This window comes from Taudactylus pleione, unplaced genomic scaffold, assembly GCF_031769625.1.
Source record: "Taudactylus pleione unplaced genomic scaffold, aTauple2 ptg000016l, whole genome shotgun sequence".
Taxonomy (NCBI): Eukaryota; Metazoa; Chordata; class Amphibia; order Anura; family Myobatrachidae; genus Taudactylus; species Taudactylus pleione.
This window is the reverse complement of record NW_028284418.1, coordinates 1,553,486-1,580,298: the sequence shown is the minus strand read 5'-3', so window position 1 is coordinate 1,580,298 and position 26,813 is coordinate 1,553,486. Positions and strand designations below refer to the sequence as shown.

The 26,813-nt window shown below is 45.5% G+C and overlaps 1 protein-coding gene across 5 annotated transcripts in view; it reads left to right on the top strand.

Annotated features, from left to right (window-relative positions):
* The window catches only part of LMTK1 (lemur tail kinase 1), a 126,066-nt gene that overhangs the window by 51,142 nt on the left and 48,111 nt on the right, over positions 1-26,813 (top strand). For 3 of the 5 annotated variants that reach the window (XM_088474247.1, XM_088474253.1, XM_088474265.1), the window contains exons 3-5: positions 12,035-12,176; positions 17,260-17,339; positions 17,713-17,831. In XM_088474247.1, coding sequence (XP_088330373.1) covers positions 12,035-12,176; positions 17,260-17,339; positions 17,713-17,831 — 341 coding nt within the window. Of the gene's footprint in view, positions 1-6,212; positions 6,432-9,917; positions 9,970-12,034; positions 12,177-17,259; positions 17,340-17,712; positions 17,832-26,813 lie in introns of those variants that run through there. The other 2 variants (XM_088474259.1, XM_088474272.1) reach the window with 2 other exon arrangements.

Here is a 26,813-nt window from a genome sequence, read left to right as displayed (position 1 = left end):
TGTTGATTCGGGTCGGGCTAGCTGTATGGACTGGAGTGTGCATGAAGCTGGGTGGCTTAATAATGCTGCTCCTCATGCAGGTTACTAGTAGCAGTTGGAGACTGATGCTGCAGAATGGTTGAGAGATAAGGTATTGAGAACAAGTGCAGACCAGCAGAGTAGCCCGTGGCTGCAGCAGAATGAAGGATATTAGGCAGACTGTGAAACGCTGGAACTGGGGGGTAGGGAGCACAAATGAGATGCTGTGAAGCAATACTGGAGCAGGTTTTCTGGATCGCACTGGAGCAGAATGCTGTGAGGCAATACTGGAGCAGGCTTTCTGGATAGCACTGAAGCAGAATGCTGTGAAGCAATACTTGAGCAGATACTGAACCAGGGCACTGATCCTGAGAGGGAGGCTGCCCTGAGGAAGAGCCTAAGTTCGATACGTGTTGGCCTATGACGGGAGACATTTATAATTCCTGTTAAAAGGTCGCGACGAGAATTGTGTGTCAAGAGTGAGGTGAGTCTGAGGTTCCGGAGCCTCCAACTCTAAGCACCATCTACATGTTCATCTGTCACATCTTTCTGGTAACGACCTGTATCATTATGACTGTTTATTGATCATTGCATGTTGCTATATTATATGGATTTTTAATAAATTATTGTTTTGTTTTTACACTATTATACATTTATTTTTATCTGTTATGTGTATGAAAACTATACAATTTTATCTGCACAACATGACAAGAGAAACAAACCAGCGAACCAAGGAAGCAATTGAGTATATATTTATTACTTCCCTCATTGATATTCACAGACATTCATTTATATCCTCACCTGTATATTATCGGGATCAGTGCCCCAAACCCAGTATTTTCTGTTTACAGTTGGCAGTATGGTGACACTTCTACACCTGTTAGTGGGGACCCGGGCCCCAGCGGCATCCCTCCCTGCGGTGTCACCTGGTGCGGGGAAAGACTCTTTGCGCTTGGCCGCGTGCCACCAAAAAGGGGAGTGACCCAGTGGGAAGGTGGCCCAAACCCCCGTGGTTCCATTCTTCTTACTGGGGGCAGGGGGTGCAGGAGGTGCGGACTGTCTTGTGAGCAGTGCCGGCTCCCTCACAATGTCAGGACCCGAGTGCTGCACACTCTGCTTCTGTCACTGAGGGGGAGTCTGCACCTTGGTGTCACCCCTCGGCGGGGTGACGCCACTGCCAGGACTCCGAGTTGACAGTTTGCAGCAATTAGCAAAGGCATATGGACAGGCCTTCTGCTTCTGTAGCCTATACAATGTAATGTGCCCCATACTGTTCATTGAGACACCATCTGAATTGGTTCCTAAATCATATTATCCATAATTTGATGCACTGTTGCCTACATACCCTCGCCTTTCCGTTCTTACACAGATTCAGACCTCCTACTTCATAATTATTTGCGGAATAGCTACTTTGCAGAAAATCACCTGGTGGTCATAATAATTTGGCCACTCAGTGTGTATTATCATTAATGGTATTTCGAGTAGTATGCCACCCATTTTTGTAATTTGATGTAATCTGGCAGTTGTAGAGTCAAATATTGTGCTACCACTATAGTAGTGCCCAGAACTATAGCAGATGGAATAGTAATGCCCAGTAATATACCACCAGTAGTAGTAGTGTCCAGCATTATGCCACCAGTAATAGTAGTAGTGTCCAGCATTATGCCACCAGTAATAATAGTAGTGTCCAGCATTATGCCACCAGTAATAGTAGTAGTGTCCAGCATTATGCCACCAGCAGTAATGTCCAATATTGTACCATCAGTAGTTGTAGTAATGGTGTCCAATTATATAGCGGTGGTGTCCAGTAATATGCCACCAGTAGTAGCGGTGGTGTCCAGTTATATGTCAGTATTAGTGGAGGTGTTATCCAGTAATATGCCACCAGTAGTAGCAATGGTATCCATTAATATGTCACTAATAGTAGCAGTGATGTACAGTAATATGCCACCAGTAGTAGCGGTATTGTCCAGTTATATACTATTAGTAGTATCCAGTAATATGCCACCAGTAGTAGTTGTAGTATAATATGCCACCAGTAGTACTGTCCAGTATTCTGACACCAGTAGTGGTGGTTGTCAATAATATGCTATTAGTATTAGTGACCAGTATTATACCATTAGTAGCAATAGTAGAAGTGGTTTCCAGTAATATGCCACCAGTAGTAATGTCCAGTATTATATCTATCAGTAGTATTAGTAATGGTGTCCAGTAATATAACACCAGTAGTAGCGGTGGTGTCCAGTAATATGCCACCAGTAGCAGGGGCGTTTCTAGAGAGGAGGGGACACGTGTGCAGTCTCTGACACGGGCCCCCTCCTCTCCGCCCAGCGGCCGGCAGCGCACTGAGCTGTGTGCGGCCAGCGCCGGAGTTATAGACTCTGGGCACTAGAGTGTGCCCAGAGTCTATAGTGTATGCACAGGTCACCGGGAAAATGGCTGCGGCGGCCATGTTCCCTGTATTGCGCATGCGCAAACTACGGGAAAATGGACGCCGCGGCCATTTTCCAGTAGGTTTACAGCGCCGGACACCCGCGCCGACGTGGGACTAGTAGTAGTGTTCAATGATATGCTACTAGTATTGGTGGTATTAGTAGCAGCTTGCAGTAATATGTCAACAATTGCAGTAGTGTTTGGTAACATGTCACCAGTAATAATAGTAGAGTAAAGTTTATGCCACCAGTAGTATTGTCTAGTATTATACCATCACTACTAGTAATATCGGTAGTGTCCACTAATATGCCACTAATAGTGATAGCTCACCAGTATTAGTGTCCGGTGACTGGCCACCGGCAGTGGTAGTGTCCGGCAATAGGCCACCGGCAGTGGTAGTGTCCGGCAATAGGCCACCGGTAGTGGTAGTGTCCGGCAATAGGCCACCGGTAGTGGTAGTGTCCGGTAAAATGCAACTTTTAGCAGAAGTTCCCAGTTACATACCTGACGTGGTAGTATTGATCCGTAACATGCTGCCAGTACTAATTAGGGTTTCTCCCTTTGGTGGCACTGTCTGTATATTGCAAATTTATTAATAATGGATGCACTGTAAGGTTCATTTACTTAACTGCACATTATGCAGCTCCACAGAGCTTTATATGTGCAAGTGCACCTAGTTGTCCACTGAGTGCAGTTTAATATACATCCATCAATACATACATACATACATACATACATGCGTTTGGAAATGCCACCTTAAAAACATTCTGCACTTAGTATTAGGAGTTGGAGAAACCTGAAAAGGCTCAGGGCAGGAACAGTAGAAACTTCACATGAAAGACAAATGTGTGTCTCTGATGCTGCACAAGTACCAGTTGTTTGAGGTTTTCCAATTATGCAATCCTTCTTCTTTTTTACTGGCCAGGTGGCAACTCTTGTAGCAACAGAAGTGTCCTGTAGCGTGCCAAAAATAATGGTAGCAGTAATTATAATAGTCTCATGGTACTAATGATCAATAATAATATTTCTGCCGCTGTAGAAGTGCCTAGCAATATGTCCAGAACATAATGCCAATTATGAGGCCACAAATCTAGCTATTAATACTCCCCAGCTGCTTCTGCCACTACTGTCTTCTTGTCTATTCAGGTAGTATCTCTGCCCTGGTGGCACTAACGTTTGTCCCTTGACATGTCGTCTTTGCTGCTAGCTTCTAATTTATTACTGTCAGTGGCCAGGTAGAGGCTGGTAACGCATACCCAGTCAGTATAGATTTATTAATACCCCTCCCTGTCTCCATTTGGCGGAGGGAGAAAAAGCAATAAAATATCATAATTGGTTTTCTGCAGTTGGTACTGGCCCACATAAGGAATTCATGAGGGTCTCCAGAGGGTTAAAGTAATTAGTGTAATAGATGATCTGTCCAGTGTTCAGGTCATGTCGGAGGGTGTAGTGTCCTATGTCTGTATTAAAATTGTATTATGATCATGTCCAGTGTCCAGGTCATGTTGGAGTTTTATGTCTGTATAGAGTGTAATAGAATTGCATTATGTTTAGGTACAGTGATCGAGTCATGTAGGGAGGTGTAGTGACCAATGGGGGGTATCCAAGATGCGATAACCCATGTTCTCCTGTTAACTTGCAGTCACGTGGTACAATTTTCGTGAGATAACTTTTCTCCCTATCCTATTACATGGTTTTCATGAAAACTAGAGAATTTTTCTCCAATTTTCTTTTTCGGGAGGAAACTCTACTCTATAGTAAAACGCTGACTTTTCGCGTAAAAGCTATCCAAATACAAGCGAGTGAGAATTTTTCAGGGGTTTGGGCTGGCTGTTTTGGTGAATTTTTTTTTTCGCCTACTCAGGCATATGGTGAAAAGTACAGTCTAGTTTCAGGAATCTTGACTATCAACATATTTTTGGTTTCTGTATGTAATTGGAATTCTCAACATGGATTTTTTTTATATTTTTTAAAAATTTAAGGTTTTTATGGCCTTTAGGAATGGTGCCAGGACTATGTCCCAGTAACTCTTAAATAGTATGAGGTAACGACAGGAAAGCGATAAGTTCGGGTGATTTTTCAGGAAACTCTCTTGGAATTGGATACCGCAAAACCATCACAACTGAAAGTAGTAGTTTTCTTGCGATGGCCGCGTAAATGAAAATATCTGGAGAATAGTGAAAATATTGCATCTAATTGGATACACGCCTATATCTGTATAGGGTATTATGGAATTGTATAATGCTGTCCAGTGGTTGGATCGTGTTGAAAGTTGTAGTGTTCTATGGGGGTAATTGAGACTAGGACGAATGGTAGCAGCTGTGTTGGATGCAGTATCTGATCATCTGCGTGATCCTGTACTGGCTAAGTGACAATGGGGTCACTCAAGCCAGCGATTGCAGTTGCTCAAAAGAGGCCAGGAAATCTCTGTCAGCCCCTTGGGAAACGGAGGCCATAACCGTCCCCTACTCGCCCAGAAACAGCAGCAGAATGTGAATCACTGACAGTCTGCTGCCACTCTGCGTCCGGGAACACAGACCCGTACTGCACATGTGCAGTACAGGTCATGCTCCTTTGCACAGCACTGCCCATCAGTGATGTGCTCTAACCATTGGGTTAGCATACATCTCTGAATCAGCCCCTACGTCTGTATAGAGTGTAATAGAATTGTATTATCATCATGCACAGTGATCAGGCCATGTTGTGGGATGTAGTGTCCTATATCTATATAGGGTATTATGGAATTGCATTATTATTCTGTCTAGTGGTTGGGTCATGTTGGAAGTTGTAGTGTCCTATGGCTATATAGAGTATTATGGAATGTTATGATTCTGTCTAGTGGTTAGGTCCTGGTAGACATTGTAGTGTTCTATATCAGTATAGAGTGGTCAGTTTATGTTGAGAGTTGTAGTGTCCTATATGTGTACAGAGTGTAACAGAACTATATTATGATCAAGTACATTGGTCAATTCATATTGGAAATTTGGTCTCTTGTGTTTGTATAGAGTCTAATAAAACTGTATTCAGATTATATCAGGTTGTCTGTCTGTCTTATACAGGTATTCAGGGCTATTTTTTTGGACAAATAGGTTCAGGAACTGTGGGTGGAGCTATAGAAAAACAATTTTATATATGTATATTTATATATTATATGTACATATAAATAGTATTTAGAAAAGAAGGCACTCAATAGGGTCTTAAGTTTTATTTGAATCTTATGAAAAATACATTTTGATCCAGGACATTACGTCATAGTAAATGAAAGGTTCCTGCTGCAAACTAGCACTGCAGGTATCTATCTCTTCATTCCAAGTCAGGCTGAGCAGAAAAATAGCATATTTCCATATCAGTGGAGTAATGAGGTTCATTATTTATAGCATCATATTAGATGTGGCTCCTTTTTTTGTATTAGTAGCATTATACAGATCTATTATGAACTGTGGGCTTGTGAATGGCTCCTAGGTAGGCAAGTGTCCCTGCTAACAAGAGCGGCAGCCTTAGTGACAAGTTTATTGTTATGCTTTAAAAAGATAACATCTTACGTAACAGAATCTGCTTCCCTCCAAAATGGATGCAGTGACTAGAACATTAACCCTTTGCCTGCCAGGTGAATTGGTCTTATACCCCAGTACACTGAATGGTGGCATTGTGAGAGCACGTGCTGGAGGGAGGTACCCTGGAACAGAGTGGGCAGTGAATGACATGTCACTGCTATATAAGAAAAAGTGATGAGGAACTCACCTCCCCCATTTCCAGCACAGTCCCTGGATTTTGATTTGAAGCCCAGCTGAGCATTGTTAATGTGCCAGGCAGAGACAGGCATCCCTGGCAGGGCTGTGCCAGATGAATCGCTGGGTTTGTAATGGCAGCGCCAGTCACCCCTGGTTCCCCGTCACCCCATCTCTGACATGCTGACTCTGTCCTACTTAATAGCCGGCGCAGCTTTTGGGATTAAAGGCTTTTCTTGGAGACACGAAGAGGTAGGCGAGACAGCATGTGTCACAATTTCTGTGTGACACAATGTGTGTTTGTGTATATCGCTGAGTCTCCGGGCATTGTTCTCCCTGGCAAAGCTCCGGAAGGTTTGTGTTCGTTTCAATCAACAACATCTCAAGACATTAATGCTTTTGACATTTGTGGCATTTAGCTGTAACCATTTAACTTGTTACCAAAATATTTTTCTCTAATATGTTTGTGGCGTCTTTCCTAAGCTGTGCACATTTCTGCTGGAGACCATTTAAAATGCCTGTGTACAAACTTATATACCTTTTTTTTTTTTTTCTAATTATTTTTGGTTTTAACAGAGGTATAATAAATGCTGCGTGACATCGATTTAGTGTTTCTTGTACGGGAGCTGTGTATGATTATATAAGTAGCACTAATACAGTAGTTCAGTTAACACAAAGATAAAATAAGAAGTATATTATATAATCGCACCACAGGCTCTGTTACAGCTGTAAATCTGGGATGCCCAAAGCAGGCACATGGCTGCTGACATTTTATTTAAGAGAAACATATTTGACTATTACTGAAGCTCCATTATATTTGCAAATCCGGTTGTGTGTATAACATATATATACTTATCATAAGATTATCTAGGCTCTGCAGTCTATTTAAAGAGTATTGGGTTTCATAATTGCATATATCTTGGGCAAGACATATGAAGATGCCTGGAGACGATATGACAATTTGGAGCGCTGGCTTTGGGGAGAACTGAAATGCCCATGAGGGGAAATGGGCAGATGTGTAAGGGGTGCCAAGGGGCATGTGTGTGACATTCCTGCTCTGTAAACAAGGCAGCAGCTGGCATCCCTTACACCCAGATCGCGGGTTATTCTGTGCCAGCTGCAATGCCACAGACAGCCATGCGTGAGTAATCATCGTCATGGCTTCTGAAACATGTTTGAAGAACGTTGCTCTAGTGCTTTGTGTGTGCCAAGACTACCCAGCTTTGCTTCCCACTTAACCCCTTTTACAGCAGCCATTCTGACATGATTCAGTTACAGCTCGGGAGGTTATTGTGTAGCACTATTCTAATATGGCACTTGCTGTAGTGTTATTTACATGACATAACTCGTTATCCTCATTTTTTTTCATAGAATTAAACATGCAAAGTTATTGCTTCGTTTCTCTATATATTTTTACTTACATCCTTATTAATAGTCACATATATGAGTTAAACCGTTCCACGTGGTGGGTAAATTACTATGGAAAAAATGTTTTGATTGCATTATCAGCGATTGATATAAGGAGCGATTACTTCTGCTCCCTATATCAAAATAACTAGTATTTTAATCAAACATTCAAATAATAAAGAGTCAGAAATATCAATTTTCTGGGGCAATGCAGTTAGCAGCAATAGCTGCGACGTGATGTTCCTGACCAACACTTGGGGGTCTATGTACTAAGGCTTGGTGAGAAATAAAGTGGATGTAGATAAAGGGCCTGATTCAGAGCCGCTCGCAAGCGGCCGCTCGTTCGTACCGAGCGATGTTTGCACAACTGCGCATGCGTACGGATCGTAATACGCATGCGCGAACTAGTCAGTGCGGTCGAAAATCGTTTGTTCGCTAAATAGCGAATGCCTGCTATTTTGAGTGACAGGAGGAGGCGTATGTGGGTGGTAACAGGGGAAGGTGCTTGAAAACGGGGAGTGGAGATCAGAACGCAGGCATGCTTAAAGGTCAAAACAGGCGTTTTATGGGTGTGCATAATTAATACAGCAGCGTCATTGACCACGTCACTGGGTTATTTTATAGTCAGAACTGCTCGCAAGATTGCGGTAGGAAAAACCAACCACAAGAATAGCGAGCAGTTCATACGCTGGTCGATGTACTCGATTAATCTAATAAATAGCGGACATGACGTAGGATGCGAGCGGCCAGGGGGCGTAGTTTTCCAAAAAACGACCGCATGTTTGGTTCGCTAGTTCAGACCCAGAGGCGTGAACAGACCGCAAAGAGCGAACGGTTCATTTGAATAGCAACCCCTTTTTTCTGAAGGAGCGAGCGCAAATAGCGTCCGGCTCTGAATCAGGCCCAAAGTACCAACTAATCGGCTCCTAACTGTCATTTTTCAAACACAGCCTGTAAAGTGACAGGAGCTGATTAGTTGGTACTTTATCTCCGTCCACTTTCTCTCAAAGGCTTAGTACATAGACCCCATAGTGACCAGCAACATGGCTAGTTTTGCCTTGTACACTGTGGAGGAAAACTAACGATGTTCAGCCTACTGTATCAGGCATATTTGTGCGCAGCCAAAGACCATGGTGATCACACTAGGAATTGAATTTCCCCCTGTAATTACTGAGCTTTTAATTAATTTGCACCTAGACCATGTCATAAACATATACTTGCTCTTTACCTATCCGTACACTGTGAAGCTACTGTATGTCCATATATAGAAGAAATGGTTGTAGCATATTGCTGCAGAGAAAGTAAATGTGTTAATGACCTGTAGCTCTGTGAGAACAATGAATTTTGTTTGCTATTCGCACATACGCCACACTACCAAATACTCGCATAGAAGACTCTGGCAGCACCCAGGGCCTAATTCAGAAATGTACACCGTTCCAGCCGCAGCTGCTAGTTAGCAAGCTGCGGAGGTGCGAACTGTGGGCCTGATTCAGACCCGGTCGCAAGAGCTGTGCGCTCGCAACCGGGTCGATGGTAGGCCAGTGCGTATGCGCACGACGGAGCCGAGTGATGTCAGTGGGAGAGCTTTTCGCTCTGTTAGAGCCGAAAGCTCAGGCTTGCGGCAACGAGACCCTACCACAAGGGTCTCGTCGCAAGCCCGATGGTCACGATGGTTTTGACCACTGCGACCATCATCATGGCTGCTCGCTATAGTTGTGGGTGGCCACCCACAGCTATGCGAGCGGCCAGGAGGCCGCTCTAAAAAACAAGAAGGCCGGCCCTGATTTAGAGCGAGCGCTCTGTCAGAGCGTCCGGCTCTGAATCAGGCCCTGTGTAAAAAAGCACCAACCTCCCAAAAGCATAGACACACCCATCGCAGCCAATGCATACAGGAACGCAGCTGCGTACACTGCCGCAGTCCACACACAGGTTCACCGATTGTTGCAGTCCAGAGAAACTCCATGGTCATGCAGCATAGTCGGCTGGAGTGAGTTGCTGGAGCAAATAACAGTGCGTACAGGACGCCTCAAGCTTTCCGCCCCTTAAAACGGCCCAACCACACCTGCGTTTTGATAACCACTCCCCCGTCACCTTCCCCTGATGCTGGCTTCCAGTCAGTCAGTCTGCAATCCCAGAAGGGCTGCGTGTGGTATCGCAGAGGGAACCTGCCACACACTTGTTGCGAAGCATGCACTGTCTTCCAAAAAACGCACAACAGCGTAAATATCGGAACTGCGGCCATCCTTGAATCAGGCTCCAAGTTTTTATGAGCAGAGCGACAAGTGATTCTCGCCAGCATAACTGCGTTTGTTTATTTTATAGGTGTCATTTACAGCGGGCCGGACTCAAAGATGGATGCAAATCCTGTCGTGCCTGCGATAGGGTACGTAGTGGATTTGCGAAAATATGCTAATGACTCAGACGCCATCTTGTGCACTGTGACACACTCACATCCGGCACAGTGCTGTAACAGGACTCAAATGCACCCTGTGCCGGGCCGCCCCTTGAGCGCCCAATATCATGACTTCATTACGTCCTGCATGAGGAAGTGCAGCGCTGACCGGAGTGTCCTGAGGATTCTCCAATCAGCTGTACTGGCTGCTGGCTGCCTGTCTGGAGTGTCTAAGGAACTTGGCTACAGGGTGCCATTCAAGGAACCCTGATAACCAGAAGCTATGGCTGTGGGGCAGCGACTGTGCCGCCCACTGCACCTACACCGATCGAACATCCCTAGTTAGAACTCTGCCCCAGCGTCTGAAATTCGCCACTCACACAAAAGTGGAAGCATCGGTCGCACATCAAACTACTGAGTAAGCCTATGCGGTCTCAGACAGAGCGGATCTCCTAAGATGCCGGGGCCTCTGCAGTTTCAAACGTATTCGCAGAGCTTCACTAAGCAAGCCCAGAAATGGTCCTGACACGCCTGCGGTTATCTAATTAGTCTCCCTCCACAACCCCCCCCCACGTTACTTTCCCCAAATGCTGACTACTCACTTTGTGAAGAAATTCGCTCTGCGACCACTGTCAGTGTGAGTTTGACGCAAGGGCAGTGGCAAAAAGTCGCACCACTGTGTGCAACATCAACATTGTGCCCATCTCTGAATCGGGCCCTGTGTTCAAAGAACTATTCAAACCACACTGTAAAATAAATTTTTGGGAAAAATTCATTGCATCCCGATGGTTACGCTCTAAGGGCCTGATTCAGACGCCCACCAGTGGCTTTGCAAATCCAAGCAACTGCGTACAAAGATTCAGCATATGTCGCAGATCAGTCAAAAATCGGCCTTCTGAGTTACCCTATGCTTGCACAGAGTGGCCGCGGGAACTGAGACACCGGAGCGGCATACGGGATCGCAGTCGCAGGCAGAGATATGCCACAAAAACAGCCGTGACACGACACGTGCGTTTGAGTTGCCATTCCCTCGTTGCCATCCATGAACGATCCCAGCCTGTCATTCACTTTACATAAATCCTCATTAAACAGTAATGCGACTTGATGCATGCAAAGATCACTGATAATTGCTCAACTGCGTAAACATGGGCATTGCCACCTTTGAATCCTGCCCTAAGACGCAGATCGAAACTGCACACACAGTGATGCAATTTGGGAGGGCGTTACAGGAAGGTGCTAGCCAGATGCGGGTGTGGCACGGTCAGAGACTGTGACCAAAAATGCATTGTCACTGGCGGCCATTTTCAGACGTCGAAATTGCACCTGCCATAGGGTAAGTGCTATCTTCGATGTTATGACTGATGGTGCAATGAGGGTGCGTTTTTGTACGTGTGGTGAAGGAATACCAACGCTGCCAGTGGGCATCTCGGGAGGCTGAGAATCGATCATGGCATTTGCATGCAGACGCTGCATCTGTGTCTACCTCTTAATTGGGCCCACAATGATGATGATGGTGATGCTCCACCACCTCTGAAAATACCATAATGCCTGTTATGGAAGTTCATGAGGGAGGGGAACTGACCACACCGATGCTTGCTGGAAATAGGCTTGTGGTAGTAACTGCAATGCACCACTGGAGCTTTGTAGCATATTTGAAGGACTTGCCCCGTCTATAGAGCACTGCACCTAAGGCGATCAGAACCATATATTCCAGCATCACTTACTGAGTTGTCCTTCATATCTTCTACATTAAAAGTCATTTTAAAGAATATTTTGCCAGAACCCTTGTGTCACTCACATGTTCCTTCTGATTCGTTGTATGCACTGAACAAACAAGCACCACCCTCTTGAATATGACATCATTCAGACTTAAAGTGTTCTACTATGAATTGTACACGGAACTTGGATGAAACAACTTGTTTGTGCTCATTAAAAAGACCATAGGTTTTAAGTTCTCTCCACAAATGTGTCAGGGAAGAGTTAATGTGTGGGGTGGTGCCCAGAGTTATTGTCCCACCTCTTCCTCCTTTATAAGAAATGTCTTACTCTCCTCTAGGAGCTTGACAATGTGGAGGGAGAAGACTACACCACAGAATTCTCCATTCAGAGTTCTCCAGCCACACAAAATGGGCCAGAAGTTTATGTTCTTCCTCTTACGGAGGTCTCGGTGCCAATGTCCAAGCAGCCGGGAAGATCAGGTACAGTTATAGGGGTCTACATTCTCCTTGCAGCAACATCTTGCTGTAATGGTAGAATCCTTTCAATGAAAAGATTCAATATATTGTTTCATCACTGATGATTTCATTGTTTATGGTTTAATTACAAATTGCTATGATGAAAAACATGATGAGTGAAACATTTTCTAAAAGTGTTTGGAGTGTGGAGAGGCTGTTCCACAGTCTAGAGGTTATCAGTCTGTGGTGCTACAGATTATGTATAACTACATCTTCTTCATCCTGTCAAGGGAGGTACATTGGAAAAAAATAATGGTGGTAATCCTTTAATTTGGAGCAAGGTGAGTGTATGCATGAATATATATATATATATATATATATATATATATAATAGTTTTTTAGATCTGATAACTTTTATATATCTTTTCATAATATTTTATCCCCATATTAACTGCAAATAATTAAAGAAATATATTCATGGTTAGCCTCCATATAAGGCACTTCTGTTTTAGTCTTCTCCGTGCCTGCAGATGGCAGCCAAGCTTAAAAGTTTAATTCTGTTCATACTTTTTGGATAAGAAAAATTGTCTTACAACTGTACAAGATTGTGCTTGCCCCAATATCCAAGATGGTATTCTGTGGCCAAAAAACTCCCACATCGTTAGTTCTGTGGAGGGTACACATTTCTATAATAAGAATAATTACAGGATAAATAGATAAATTGGCACTGAATATTTGGCTAAATTAGAGCCAGTAAACGTAATGGCATAGAACAACTGGCTAAACCACTGTCAGTGTCTCCACCATGGGAAAACCTATACACAGGTATGTGTGCAAAAACTGTTCTGTAAAACTGTTTTCTGATGTATAGCACCAGCTAACACTGCACTAGTTTCTATAATTATCCTCAGGTGTGTCATGAAATACTTGGACCGATATTGCATGATTTATTTGTTTGCAGGAGGGCACGATTTGAGTAAACAATGTGCCAAAGGGGTGTAAATGCTTTTTATGTAGGTGAGAAAATGGTAAAATTGTATATGAGAGAAAATGTATCACAGCAAAATAATAACTATAATCTAGCAATTATCAAACATGTAAAAAAAATATAATCTAGGTGCGATATCATTTCTATACTCATGCACGAAATACCTGTCTTAAGAATTCTGGCTAGGCTTCAACGGATGGAAATATGACTTCAGTAACTACCTTGTTCAAATTCTAACGGCACATGTGTTGTGCTTATTTATAGCAAAATCTGACCTCTTTATGATTTTCACGTGTGACATTACATGATCAAATGGAACAAAAAATCTGCTTTTATGAAAATATATATTTTTATATATACACACATTATTTACAAAGCACACAAACACAAATTTATTGATAAATGAGGTATTCTGGACTATGTTCTAATAAGTGATTTTATAGGATAGGACCTGGAACGTTTTTGGTGGAAACAAGATAAAGACTCAATGTCCTATGATACCTTCCAGCTTACAATCTGCATTTTTTTATAGCATATCTCATACACTGTCTGTGTACAATTACTGGTATGTGAATGTGGCAGTGTTATTGTGTGGGTGGAAAACATTGGGCCATGCAAGTTGGAGATGGTGCCTTCATTCTGTTATATGGTGGGCTCAGCCTAGACAATGCTGGTAGCTGTGTGTAATTTCCTATGTGTAAACAGGAGTGAGTGGGACTGGAATCTTAACTAGGAATTTAATTTATTTGTATTTATTTTTTTGAAAAAAACCACAAAATAAGGGGGTGAAGCAACTCACAAAGGAATTATAACAAGCTGTCAAAGAGTAGATCTCTTAGCACACAAAGGAGCTTTGTCACACAGCCTGGTCCTCTCTATATTTGCGCTGATGTCATACAGAATGACCCCAGTGTCCAGCATCAGAAGAAGGAGTGTCGGGCTGTGCCAGGCTATACACAATGCCACTGTTTGTTGCTGGTGTGGTTTGGAATGCACTCCTGGAATTCTAGGGCAAGGTGGTAGGAAGGCAAGCGTGGGAGCAGAGAGGGAGCTAAAATGTCACACAGAGAAGTTGGAGACATAGTGTGTCAAAGTGTAGGGTGTTTGGCATAATTACTTAGCACCCAGACCTGTAATCTTTTTATGCCTTGAAATCCTTTATGCATCGCCTCCCTGAGAGTATGAGATTATCATATACAAGTCCAAATAATGTATTTTTCAAATTGTATTCATACATTATGTGACAGCATTTATGTTTGATTGGATAAGAGGAAGACAGCATTTAGCACATCAGATGTTTTGGAACCATACTTCTCAGAATGTCCTGTCTGGGAATTGTATTTCCGCAGCAGTTGGTGGATCATAGGTTGCCCAAGCTTAAGTTAGGTTATATGCATCAATGTTATTATAGACTGTGATTTGTTAGCACTGTTGTACAACCACTAATTCTTGAATGAGTAAAGCTAGGTACATACCGTGCAGTAATCGGGCCCATCAGCCAATTCTCAGCTGGTCAGTCTGATTATTGCTAAGTAAGTACACCGCATAAGGAGTCGACATATATCTGACAGATCAGCTCACAAGATCAGGAGTGCTGCTCGACAATAGTCAGGCATGATGAGCAAATGAAGTGTGTACAAACATTGACAAGCTGCATGTAAAAAACATCACCTAAACAATCTTTATTGCTCTTGTAGGAACGATAATTGTGTAGTGTGTATACAGGAAATCTGATGTTCTCTAGATTCTTTCAGCTGTCAAAAATTCTTAAGCTAGGTACTGTACCTAGTTTAAGGATTGTGTAATATACTAATGGGATGCTTTATATTCTATAGCAGGGGTATAACTAGGGAGTTTAACGCCCAAGGCAAGCTGAAATAAATGGTGCTCCCCCCAGGGCCAAACTTAGGCAGCTGCCTAAGAGCGCCGGCCACTGCAGGGCACCTCTGGAATAATGTGTAGTGCGTACTAGTAACAAACACACAGCCGCCGGCGAAGGCAGCTGTGTGTTTGTTTTAGCAGCCGAAGAGAGTCAGACAGACTCATCGGCTGCTGCACCCACTGCCGGAGCCGGGCTGGAGCTCACTCATGAGCTCCATTATCCGGCTCCCGCAGTGGGTGATGGGAGAGACGTCATGACATCTATCCCATCTTGCAGAGCAGGCCGGCCCTGGGGGGACGTAGGAGCGGATGCCGGAGTGAGGATTAAGCTAAGTGAAGGTTGTTTTTTTTTTTTTTTTTAATGTGTGTGTCTGTCTGGCCCTGGGATCACTGCTGGGGGACGGACGGACTACTACTGGGGACACTGCTGGGGGGGGACTACCACTGGGGACACTGCTGGGGTGGGGCTACCACTGGGGGCACTGATGGGAGGACTACTACTGGGGGCATTGCTGGGGGGACTACTGCTGGGGACTACTACTGGAGGCACTACTACTGGAGGCACTTCACTGGAGAGACTACTACCAGGGGCACTATATAAGGGGCACCACTACCTGGGGCACTGCATAGGGGGACCACTACTGGGGGGCACTACTGGGGGCACTGCATAAGGGCTTGTGTAGCTATCCGAGTGTGTGGGGGGGGGGCCGCAAGGTTGAAGAAATGCCTAGGGTGCCAAGATCCCTTGCACCAGCCCTGGCTCCCCCGCATAAGGCCTGATTACCCCCACGGCCTAGTGCCCAACAACCTCGTGGTCTAGGGAGGGATTCACGGTGGGAAGGCCTCATTACCTGTCTGGTGGGAGAGGCTGCAGTGGGGAGCTAAGTTGGCTTTCTTACTCTCCGACCACTGCAGCACTCTCTGTGCCAGCAGTGCCGCCGACTGAGTTTTTTTTTCTCTTGAGCCCGGCATCTTCTGGCCTCTTCTGCGACCGCCGAACTAAGGCTTCAGACACTGTGGGCAGAGCCAGCCATGACACAGCGAGCCATGTTTGGCTTGCCCCAGCCTCTTTCCATTGGCTGCCAGTCAATGAGCAGTAATTGTCTCGCGATTGACTCCAAATGTCACTAGCTGCTGGGAAAAGTCAGGTGAGAAGTGTCACTGGCAGGGACATATCTCACCTGACTGCAGGATTTCAGACGCTGGGATCAACATTTGATAACCCATCTACTCCACTGCAGGTTTCTGTCCTCCCTGAGCTCACTGTGTTAAAGTTTGACAGGTGTACCGCCTAGGTCAACACTTGATCCCAGCGCTGGACAAGCCTGTCAGATGGCACCCAGGCTAAGGTGCCCTACACGCACCCCCTCGGTACACCACTGTTCTTTAGCCACAAAACCACAATGTGTGGGTGCTCATAGCCTGAGGAGGCTACTGCATAGGTCTGATCTGAGTTGTTTGAACTTAAAATGACTTTACTCACCACTATGACATCTGAGCTGCCTCGTCTTAGAGGCCAGATATAAACTGCGTTTTATGGGACTGATGCAGAGTTGAAACTAGCCTGTTGGTGTATGATATCTTGGGCGTTTTCACCCTATGCATGCTACGTAGCCGACCATACACAAGTATGGTCAATTTGTCCAACTTTGCATCAAGCCCTTAATGTTTAATGCTTAATGCACTTCATGGGCAAGCTGCCCAGTTGGCTGAGTGATCACCATGAGTGGCCCATTCCTCCACAGTGCTCCCCTTTTGGATCGAAACCCTCTTTCTTTCCACATTGTCTGATGAAGGTTCCCAAATGTGCTTGTATTAACAAATATAAAATAATACAAATAAAGTGTACTTTATTTAGAATAATAGCTAGTATAACTGTCACCGCTGCAATTATATGTTCCACTGTTTCAGGCTTTTTACAAGCATTTCACACATAACTCTAACCGGAAATCTTTGTTGAATATTTAGTGACCGAAGTGTGTATACCTTTTATCAAAAACCATTGACGTAAAAAAAAAAAAAAAAAACATTTTTATCACTGCAATTGGTACAAATAGTGTGGACCTCTGCTGTTTAGACTACACCTGTAAAGCAAAACAAAGTAAAAATTAAACAAAAAAAAATCTAAATATTCTGGCCGATATGTCCATAAATGGTCTGATTTTACATAAGTTTTGTTTTATTTTCAAATAGTTAATAATAATCTGTTTGTACTGTACTGTGGTTTTTTTTTTCCAGTTCAACTTCACAAATCTACAGACTTGGGAAGACAGAGCTTGTTGTACTTGAAGGAAATTGGCCATGGATGGTTTGGCAAGGTGAGCATTCTTTGGTGCCCTCTGCAGGTTTTTCTTTGTATTACAGGTAAAGTACCTGAGAGACGAAACGATTAGTGGTTTTTTTTTTATTAATCATCAAAATTAATTAGTAAATATGCTTTATTTTCAGCATAAAGACAACAGATTGAAAATATTAAATTTAACAGAAATACAATGCATCACAAACACCAGTTTGCCAACCGTAACTTACATCCCAAAGCCCCATAATGCAAGTCTTATTAATTTTGTTTAACAATAAGAATGACTCTAATACCAGAAACCTTTTAGCAGCTGACACTAATAGCAGTAAATTAGGCTTGAACATAGATCTTGCTTCTAACTAATGTTTTTCCTTTATTCTGTGGTTCCTTAGGTGCTGCTGGGGGAGGTGAACTCTGGACTCACCAGTACCCAAGTTGTGGTAAAGGAGCTTAAAGTCAGTGCCAGTGTTCAGGAGCAGATGCTGTTCCTGGAGGAGACTCAGTCCTACAGGTGAGTTATAATAATCACAATCTCATGTTTTACCTGTTTTAACCTCGTCATGTCCACCGGTGCCATTAAAGACAGGGATGGTGTGGACAACACGCACTTGAAACAATCTATTAAGTCAAAACATTTTGGGGCATATTTATCAATTATGGAGTTTCAGACCCTGTAATTGTAATTTCTAATCGATGTTATTTGCAGTAATAAGAATTGTAATGCCGACCGTATATAATAACATTCACATGCAGGGACAGGCTGCGAAAAGATGAATTTCGGAGGGAAGTGACGCATCAGCGGTCACTTCACTCCTCTATCAGGACTCCTGTGCATGTGCGGTGGCCATTGCCGGGGAGGGTTGCGGAGGAACCTTCTCCCGGTACTTTATTGTGAATTGATACAACCCTGCAGGGGCCAGGCTCCAGAATGCTTTGCATTACGAAGCTTGGTAAATCTGACAGAAACCTATGGGGTCTGCGGCTGCTGCCAGATATGGAGATATATGCTGCAGTACCTCCATGGTACATTCGGGGGATATTTAATATTTGTGGGTATCCCCTCGAAAATCTCTTTTTGGGAATTTCCTGCAAACATTATTTGATGAATAGGCCCCTTTGTCCATATGTTCAGAAAGTTAAAGGTTACTGCGGAGCCTTTCTATTCTAAATTTATATTATTCAAAGTGATCTTCAAAATTTGGGACTGAAGTCTTGTAATCTAAAGGTCATAATGCACATAACCTGCTGGAGAAGACTGTGTAGTCTGATGATAAAAGGGAATTACTTAATCAGGGGATAGGTTGGGTGTGGCCCGGGGGCGGATTGGGCCACCAGGAGCACGATACAGTTTCTGCAGGGCCAGCCCCATGCTTCCCATCAGTTGCTTAACACAGCCCCTGGCTCTCTCCTATGGTTTGCATACAAGTCTGATAGTGGGTGTTTACTGCAAATCGCATTCATTGCCCCCTGAGCCGCAGCCTGCCATTAGAGGGAGGAAGTGGTGCTGGGCAGTGTTCCCGTTAATGGGGAGTGCCGTCTTGTTTTCTGGGAGTGCCAAGGCCAGTGTCTGAGTCTTCTGACGCAGATTTCCTGGTCTCGGCAGTGCAGATGAGGCGGCCATTTTGGGTAGCTTTAGGCTTACTCAGTTGGCCGATGCTGCAATCTTTTCGGGATAATCGGACCTACGATGCTGGCAGGAAGCGTCTTTTGTCCTCAGATGCCTCCTACAGCATTAGCATAATAATACTTGCACACAGCAGCTGCGTCCAAACACACAGTGTGCATAGCGTACAACTCTGAATCAGGTCCATAGTAACAGTACAGATTCAGCCACAGGCACAAAGAAGTGTATTAGAAAAGTGTTGGGCGTTCCTGGGTGGTTACAGTAAGTTGGCTAATCAGACGCAGATGTAGTGTAGTATGGATGTGTCATTGGAGTGCGTGTTGCTGAAAGTGGTAGCGTACAGAGACTCTGTCTCGCTAACATTGAAGGTCATTATTAGGCCCGTATTCAATTTGAGGCGAAAAACCGGAATCCGCGGAAAAGTTTAGCCGATGACGTAATTTCGCCAGGCGGAAAAGTATCGCCGTATTCAACTTGAAAGACTTTCCACCTAGGCGGAAAGTCAATGCAATGTAATAGGCGTAAAAGTTTTGCCTATGAATAGCAGGCGGAAAAAAGTGCAGAATTGGGGTTTTGGGGTGCAGCGTTGTGGGAACCCCCGTGCAGCCTTCAGACAGTCTCCCAAAGGTAAACTGCATCAAAAAATAATAATAAAAATCCTTTAGACCACCCAAAAAAAATCACTTTGAATTTGGAGGCGAAAAAAAATAATGTTGGGGGGCAAAGTTAAAAACTAGCGAACTAGACTCTGGGGGGGGTCCCCAAGTATGCCCCAGGTGTTTTATTCTTTGCAGGGGCTTGTGGTAGTTGGATTTTCATGATTTTTTTAACTTAACTTTAGCAACTGTAAAATATGCTGGCCCCCATTTTCAAGTACCCCAAATTTGCTGGGATAAGTTATTTTCTGCAAAAAAACCTCCAGAATACTATTCTGCACCACTTATACAAAAGCGCTATTTAGCAGCTATTGAGCCAGTTTAAAAACACCAAATACCGTCAGCAAGCCAAATCAGGGGTAACCATAGCTAACCCCCATGTCAGAACATCTTTTGGGGGGTGTCAGGCTGATTTTCCCAAAACTGACAGGACTTTCTGCTTGTTTAAGTTTCGCCGCGTCCCATTTTCGCGTACTATCAAATTGAATACGTGGATACGCGCGCTATACTTTTCCGCCTGCAAAACACGCGATGTAGGCGAAAAGTCCGGGAGGCGGAAAAGTATCGCGGGTCCGCTCAAACTGAATACGGCTCTTAGATGGATGATCTGCACCTCGCATTCCGATGCACGCTTGTACACCAGGGAAGGGCTTTGTAGCGGCATTAGCATGAAGTCACAGATGCAACTGCAGCAAAACATGCAAGGAAGGACACAACTGCACCCAACTCAGAATCAGGTCCTATAAGGTGGAAGTATCCAGCCCCCCTTCTCAGACCCCACCCCCTCAACAGACCCCGCCTCCATTAGGGCTGATATTTCCTGGGTTGATTTTCTGTCCCAGTCCATCCCTGGGAGTGGCCTAATTTGTCCTCGGGTATAAGATATTGTATTCTATACTTATAATAAAAAAATATGTTGTGACATTTGACAAAAGTAAGGGTGGAACATCCTGAACATGTCACTTTAATTTGTCAGCTCACAATTTAAAAAGTGTTTTTCTTGATGACGCTGTTTTCTCTTTTAAGGAGCTCAAACACACTGATTTCTATCACATGCCAGTCATACTATGTATGTGACTCAAAAGCTCTTTATTGAATAGATAGGAAGTTGCACCATGCAGATCATTGGGTTTTGTATTTCACTGCAACTTGAACACCTAAATGCGATGTTAGTCAACACAACCCAATGTGTTTAAACATCCATGGACTATACTCAGGGGAGGTCCAATATTTAATAGACATTATAACTGTCTCCTCAGCCCTCCCACCTCCGTCAACACAGGAACTGATCATGGTCATAATTCCAATGGCAGCCTGGGTCTAATTTCCTTAGTGATAGAGATACTGGAGATCTGAGAAATAACGCAGTTCTTGAGGCAATTGCCTGGGTGGCCTGTTATCAGAGGGCTCCTGGCACTAACAGTCAGCACCTGTAGTGAGAGTCTCACACTGAGTGCAGAAGATCACAAATTACTAGGCTAAACAGGAGTCAGTTATCCATAACTACTTAAGAAATCCTGTGGACACCGTACCCTCAAAGAAGTGTGATCTAGAATCAAAGGGTGAAAAAATCTGATTTATGACAGATCCAACTTGAAGGATTTATTTAGCAATGGGTTCTAATGCAGCCATTCATCGATAAGTCTTCTGTAGGTCAACTGTTAAAGATTAATTACATCTTTTTAATGTGAATGATTTGGAATTCACTCTTTCTACTTCAGGGTCCATAGGGGGTCCACAGGGTTGACCTTGGGGTATAGGTTGGGAACCAAATCCGGGCACCACGCAGTTAAAGCTTTTAGCTCCCAGGATGCACTTGGGTCCACTCTCCCTATAACCCCGCCCCCCAGCCAGAGGCACCTCAGTTTAAGTTGGTGCCCGGCCGGAGTCGGGTCACCGTTACTGCAGGGGGGCTGCTTAGCAGCCTCTAAGCTTAAAAGAGTTTTGTTTTATTATTTTTTTACTACTCTTCAGAGCGGCAGCATCAGACTGTCCAATGGACGTCTGAGCTGCCGCTCCTACACCCCGCCTGCGCTGCGACGCCAGTACAGATCTGGGGATCGCAGCGGGACCCCAGAGTCTGTACTAGCCGGGCTCTGGAGGAATCCCTGGGCTGCTGCCGGATCGACGGGGACAGGTAAGTCGCGTGGTCACCGCTTGCGGTGACCCGCGTGTACATGCAGCCTTATGCCTCCGGTCTCTGGGGACAGACCGGAGGCGCTAGCGGTGGCGGCGGGCTCCCCCTCCATGGAGGCATACCCCGCGTGTCCACAGCCCACCAGGGATTATAGCGGCAGCGGGAGCCGGCATCCCGGGGGGTTAATTGCTAGCCAGGGGAGGAAGCCTTCCCTGTCTAGCGGCTCCTCCCCTCAGCTCAGCGCGCCTTTCAATAATACAGTCTGGCGTCGCTGAGCTGCTTCCGCCGCGGGCCACGCTTCTTCTGAGGTCTCCAGCGGCCATTTTCTCTCTGTGGTGCTGCAGAACTCTTAGGATGTCAGTGAGCCCAGTCCCCCTGCGTACCTGGCCATTTTGGGTGAGTGTACACAGCGCTATAGCCTTCCCAGACACTGAATCTGGGCAGTTGAATGTAGCGACATTGTGCAGTATATTATATGTCATGCTTATGTATGTATATATATTTTTCTGCATTGTATGTGACTTATGCTAGTGCTGACTGTCTGCTTTTTCTCTCACCTGTCAGTGTATATCTATCCCTTTTTTTTATCTGCCCTAATACAGGTGTACCTGGGGTGGTTCTGAGACCTCACATATATATATTTGTTAATATCTGTGAGGTTTGTCACATACTGTTGCGTGCTGCACGTTGCCATATTTTAGATGGAACTGTGAGTTGCGTACGCTGATAATGGGTTCCTGCAGCTAATCTTAGCGTCAGTCAGGACCGGTATGGCGCTGCTTAATATTTCCGTCAAGATAGTCAGATATATCTGACCAGGAGATTGCACACGATACTGCACCCATTATTGCTATCCTGCAAGTCATAGCCTGCAGGAATTAGTGCGGAGGATTTTAACTCAGAAAGGTTTACGTATGCGGCACCATCTGGTGCCGGGCCCCTTGCACGACCCCCTTAAAGGGCGTTGTTTCTCAGGATCCTCTCCTTTGAGGATCGCCGGGCGGGCCCCATTGTCGTCACTCGCTTGGAGTTACTTCACCATACTGCCCTTTTGAACTCGGGGTATCTCGCAATTTCTTGCAATTTACCCCTGTGTCACAGACTATCGCTCCCTGCCGGGGTTTTTCACAGTACATGAATTACCTCCGATACCACATCGGTCTGTCATTCCCCTTGCAGGGATTACCACAACGGCCACCCTGGTGGATGTCGTTTTATACGAAATACTAATTGGCGTGATATACGCCCTGTGGTTACTGACCAGTGGCTCTGCCGTGAACTGGATGGTATATTCGGCTCTTTCCCTCTCACATGGGGGGGAGCCGATCTCAAGTATTATTATCCCTGCTTTGGGGCTGGTAGCCAGGCTCATTCTGGATATAGAGAATGTCGATCCTGCACCTGTATCATACATCTCCCGTTTTCTGCCCAGCGGGTGGATCTCATAGCGGGAGTCTGGCTGTCCCCAGATACGAGGAGTCACAAAGGCCTCCTGTTTCCCATTCCCTGAGGGTCCTCACAAGTAATGGAAATCCCCTTCTGGGATGGATTTGTATGTTAATCATCGGGTTACAGGCATTAATACGCCTCCCATCCCGGCCTGGACGGATTTTACGGATCCGTAGGTGGTAACTTTGCCTGAAATCAATGTACTCGTTTTCAGGGCCTGTTGCCCGTCCTACCATGGCCATCGCATGGTGATGCTTTTGTGACGTTTTTCCCCTCCAACACGTCTGAGGTTCAAATATCTTTTTGCCGCTCACAAAATATGCAGTGGTCATATGTGGGATTACCTCATGGGATGCCGGTCTTCTAACTTTCAGGGTTTCGGCGGCATCTGTATCCGCCGCAGTACCCTATGGCTGCGTTATGGGAAAGCAGAGGTGCACACTCCTTCCAGGGGGAAGTTCTTGTTTGGTCCTGACCTTGACAAGATCGTTGCATCATTGGCAGTATCACTAATGGGGAGATACCGTCTTTAGCTACTCCCACTACATTCGGACTAACTCTGTTAAGTCTTTTTGTCCTCAGGGTCAGCCTAAAGGCCTGTTTTTTCCTAGGCTGTCGGCCTCCACGGGGGCCACCATATCCAGTACCGAGCAGTCCTGGACTTCCGGACGACCCTGTTTCTACACCTGAGGATATACCCTCAGCCTGACGGGACAGGTCTACATCTGGGGAATTTCCAGAGTGAGGTACTGATTCTCAACGGCCTCTCATTGCTCATGCAGCCTCCTCACAGGCATTGGTACACGGGCCCTTCTTCAGAACTGATCAGGGCCTTACAATCCCAGAAAGCTATACAGTCTTTGTGGTAAGCAGAGCTATTTCGGCCAACCTCACTATCTCAGTGAGGGACTGGTTGTTCTACTTTCTTTTTGGGGCGGTGACCGACTGGTCCTCCTTTGCCTATACTCTGTCTCAAATCCCTGAATCAGATTCCAACGGTGCCTTGACTCAGGTGGAATCGTCCATGCTCCATCATCCGATGTTTGGAACCTGGGGATTTTATGGTATATCCGAGTATTCAGGATACGTACCTACGGGTACATACAGAGCCCTCTCATCAGCATGGGTTCAGGTTTGCTGTGCCACAGCAACACTTGTAAGTTTCGGGCTCTGCCTTTTGGGGCTGTCCTCAACTCCACCGGGGTTTACCAGCTTTATGGATTTTCTGACAGTTCACCTGTTCAGTGTATCCGAATGCTCCTTTCTCTGGACGGTCTCCTACTTTTAGCAGGATCACCAAGGTACTTTACCGCCAGGTCAGGATAACCGGGGCTTCTTCTCGTCACAGAAAAGTCCTCCCTGCATCCCTCACAGGGTTTTCTTCATCTGGGAGCAATGCTGGATTCTCAGAATCTGAGAATTTTTCTGGCGTAAGACAAGATCTCCACTCTTCAACTTCGAGGGTGCGGATATCTACGCAGTCGACATATGTCATTACTCTTTGTGATGCGCGGTCTACCAGAGTGTCTACCTTTTGGTAGGGTGGAATGTGCTCAGTTCCATTCCAGGCCTTGCCATAATTGACTCCCCTCCAGATGGATCGAGTTTTTTCCATCGGATCACTGTTCGAACGATGATACTTTCTACGGAGGCGAGTTGGTCTCTGTCCGGGTGGCTATGGCCATCTCGTCCAGGGTGTTCTTTGCTAAAGACAGTGTCTGGTCCGCATTCATTTCGGGGCAGTTGGACGTCTGTCGCTTCTGCCCTGCCACTTACCTTGTTGATACTTTAAGCTGTCTTGGACTTTCACTCTGGCCTAACCCATTTGTCACGGTTAACCTGAATAGGTTCAGTCCGACAGTGTCACAACAGTGGCTTCCATCTAGGCAACACTGGTAGTTGGGTGGCAATGTTAGGAATGTCACCCATTCTGACATAGTCCAAGGGTCTTCTCCTGGCCAACTCTGCGGTGTTTATTCCCGGAGCTCTCCATTGGGAAGCGGGCTTCCTCAGCCGTCACGGCGTGCATCCCGGGGACTAGTCTCTTCTCCAAGAGAGGTTTCAACTCCTGGTGAGCAGAGGGGGCCTCCCTGAGGGGATTGATCCCCATGGCCTTCTGACTCGATCACACATTACCGGTGTTACAGTCCAGCTCTAGGAGTACTGAAGCTACCTTCAGTGACTCTTTGTCAGTGAAGTGGTCCTTCCACTTTGTGTACCTGTGTCCTCCGGTCTCCCTTCTTCCTCGAGGTCTTCGGAAGTTTAATTCGAGACGGAGGGGCTTTCCTTCTGGGGGCTCCAGGTCGTCCCAGACATCACTGGTACTAAGATTTTCGGAGTCTCCTCCTCGATGCTCCGTTCCTACTGCTTCACTATCTGGACCTGTTGTCTCAGGGTCCTTGTTTTTCCCTGGATCTGGATCGCTTGTCTTTAACTGCGCCCCTACTGTGGTCCTCGGGCTTCCCTGGCTCTGTCTTCATTGAGATGTTTAGAGCAGATAGGCCAGACTTTGCTGGGATCTGCCACGGACTGTGGCATACATAATTCTTATGGTATCGTACCTGTCGATACGATCCTCCGGTGTCCAGGATTTCCAGATATTCTGGCATTCCTTCCAGCTGGCTTGGGTTTCACCCTTGGCCTGGCCTTCCTGACAGTGCGGATCTCTACACTGTCGGTATGGTTAAGATATGGAATTGCTCCGCTCTGGTATCCAGTTCATCCTTTGGAGTGTTTTCTGGATTATGTCTCCACTTATCCTCCCTAGGGACTCCTGGGGAGTTAGTAGTGGTTCTTTGTTCCCTCCGGGGACAGTCCATGGAACCGCTGGTTGTGATAGCCATTACATGGTCTATTGTTTAAGCTCTCTCTCTCTCTCTCAGGGTGTTTAAATCAACCAGGAGAGTGTCTGAATGGGGAGCGTTCTCATGTGGCTCCCTCTTCTGGAGGGCATCATGTCAGGGTGTGAGTTGCTCTCGCCCTGTGTTTCTTCTTAAAGTGGTTTTTAGGTTCCATATTATTCTGGAACTTATGGTATGGCCATTCAGTTCCCAGTCCTCTCGGCTGTTGTGGCCTCATGGACTGTGGTCCGGCCTCTTTGGCTTTATGTGATCCGTTCAAGTTCCTTATGGTAAGCGGACTCCTTATTGGTGGTCTGCGGTTTCTGGTTTTAACAGGAAACGATGGCCGGCCTATAATGAAATGTTGACTGGATGGCCTCGTATGTCTTCCTCAGGGGCCTACCCATGGGTGGGCATTTCTGTCGTTGAGGCTTGTTTTTTTCTCGGGCCGTGTAACCCTCGTGGGCGGCTCGTCGTGGCGCCTCGGCTGTTTTGCCTTACTAGGTGTCCACGTGGTCTTCTGTCCATACCTTTTTAAGGTTCTAGGCATTGGTTTCCTTTGCCTCTCAGGATGCTTCCTTTTTGGCGACGGATTCTCCTCTCAGCACAGGAGCGTCCCCACCCTTGGTTGAACTGCTTTGGGACATCCCCAAGGTCAACCCTGTGGACCCCCTATGGACCCTGAAGTAGAAAACAAGAGATATGGTAAGAACTTACCTTTGTTATCTCTGTTTCTACGAAGTCCATAGGGTCCACAGGGCGCCCGCCCTGACGCACCTGGCTTCAT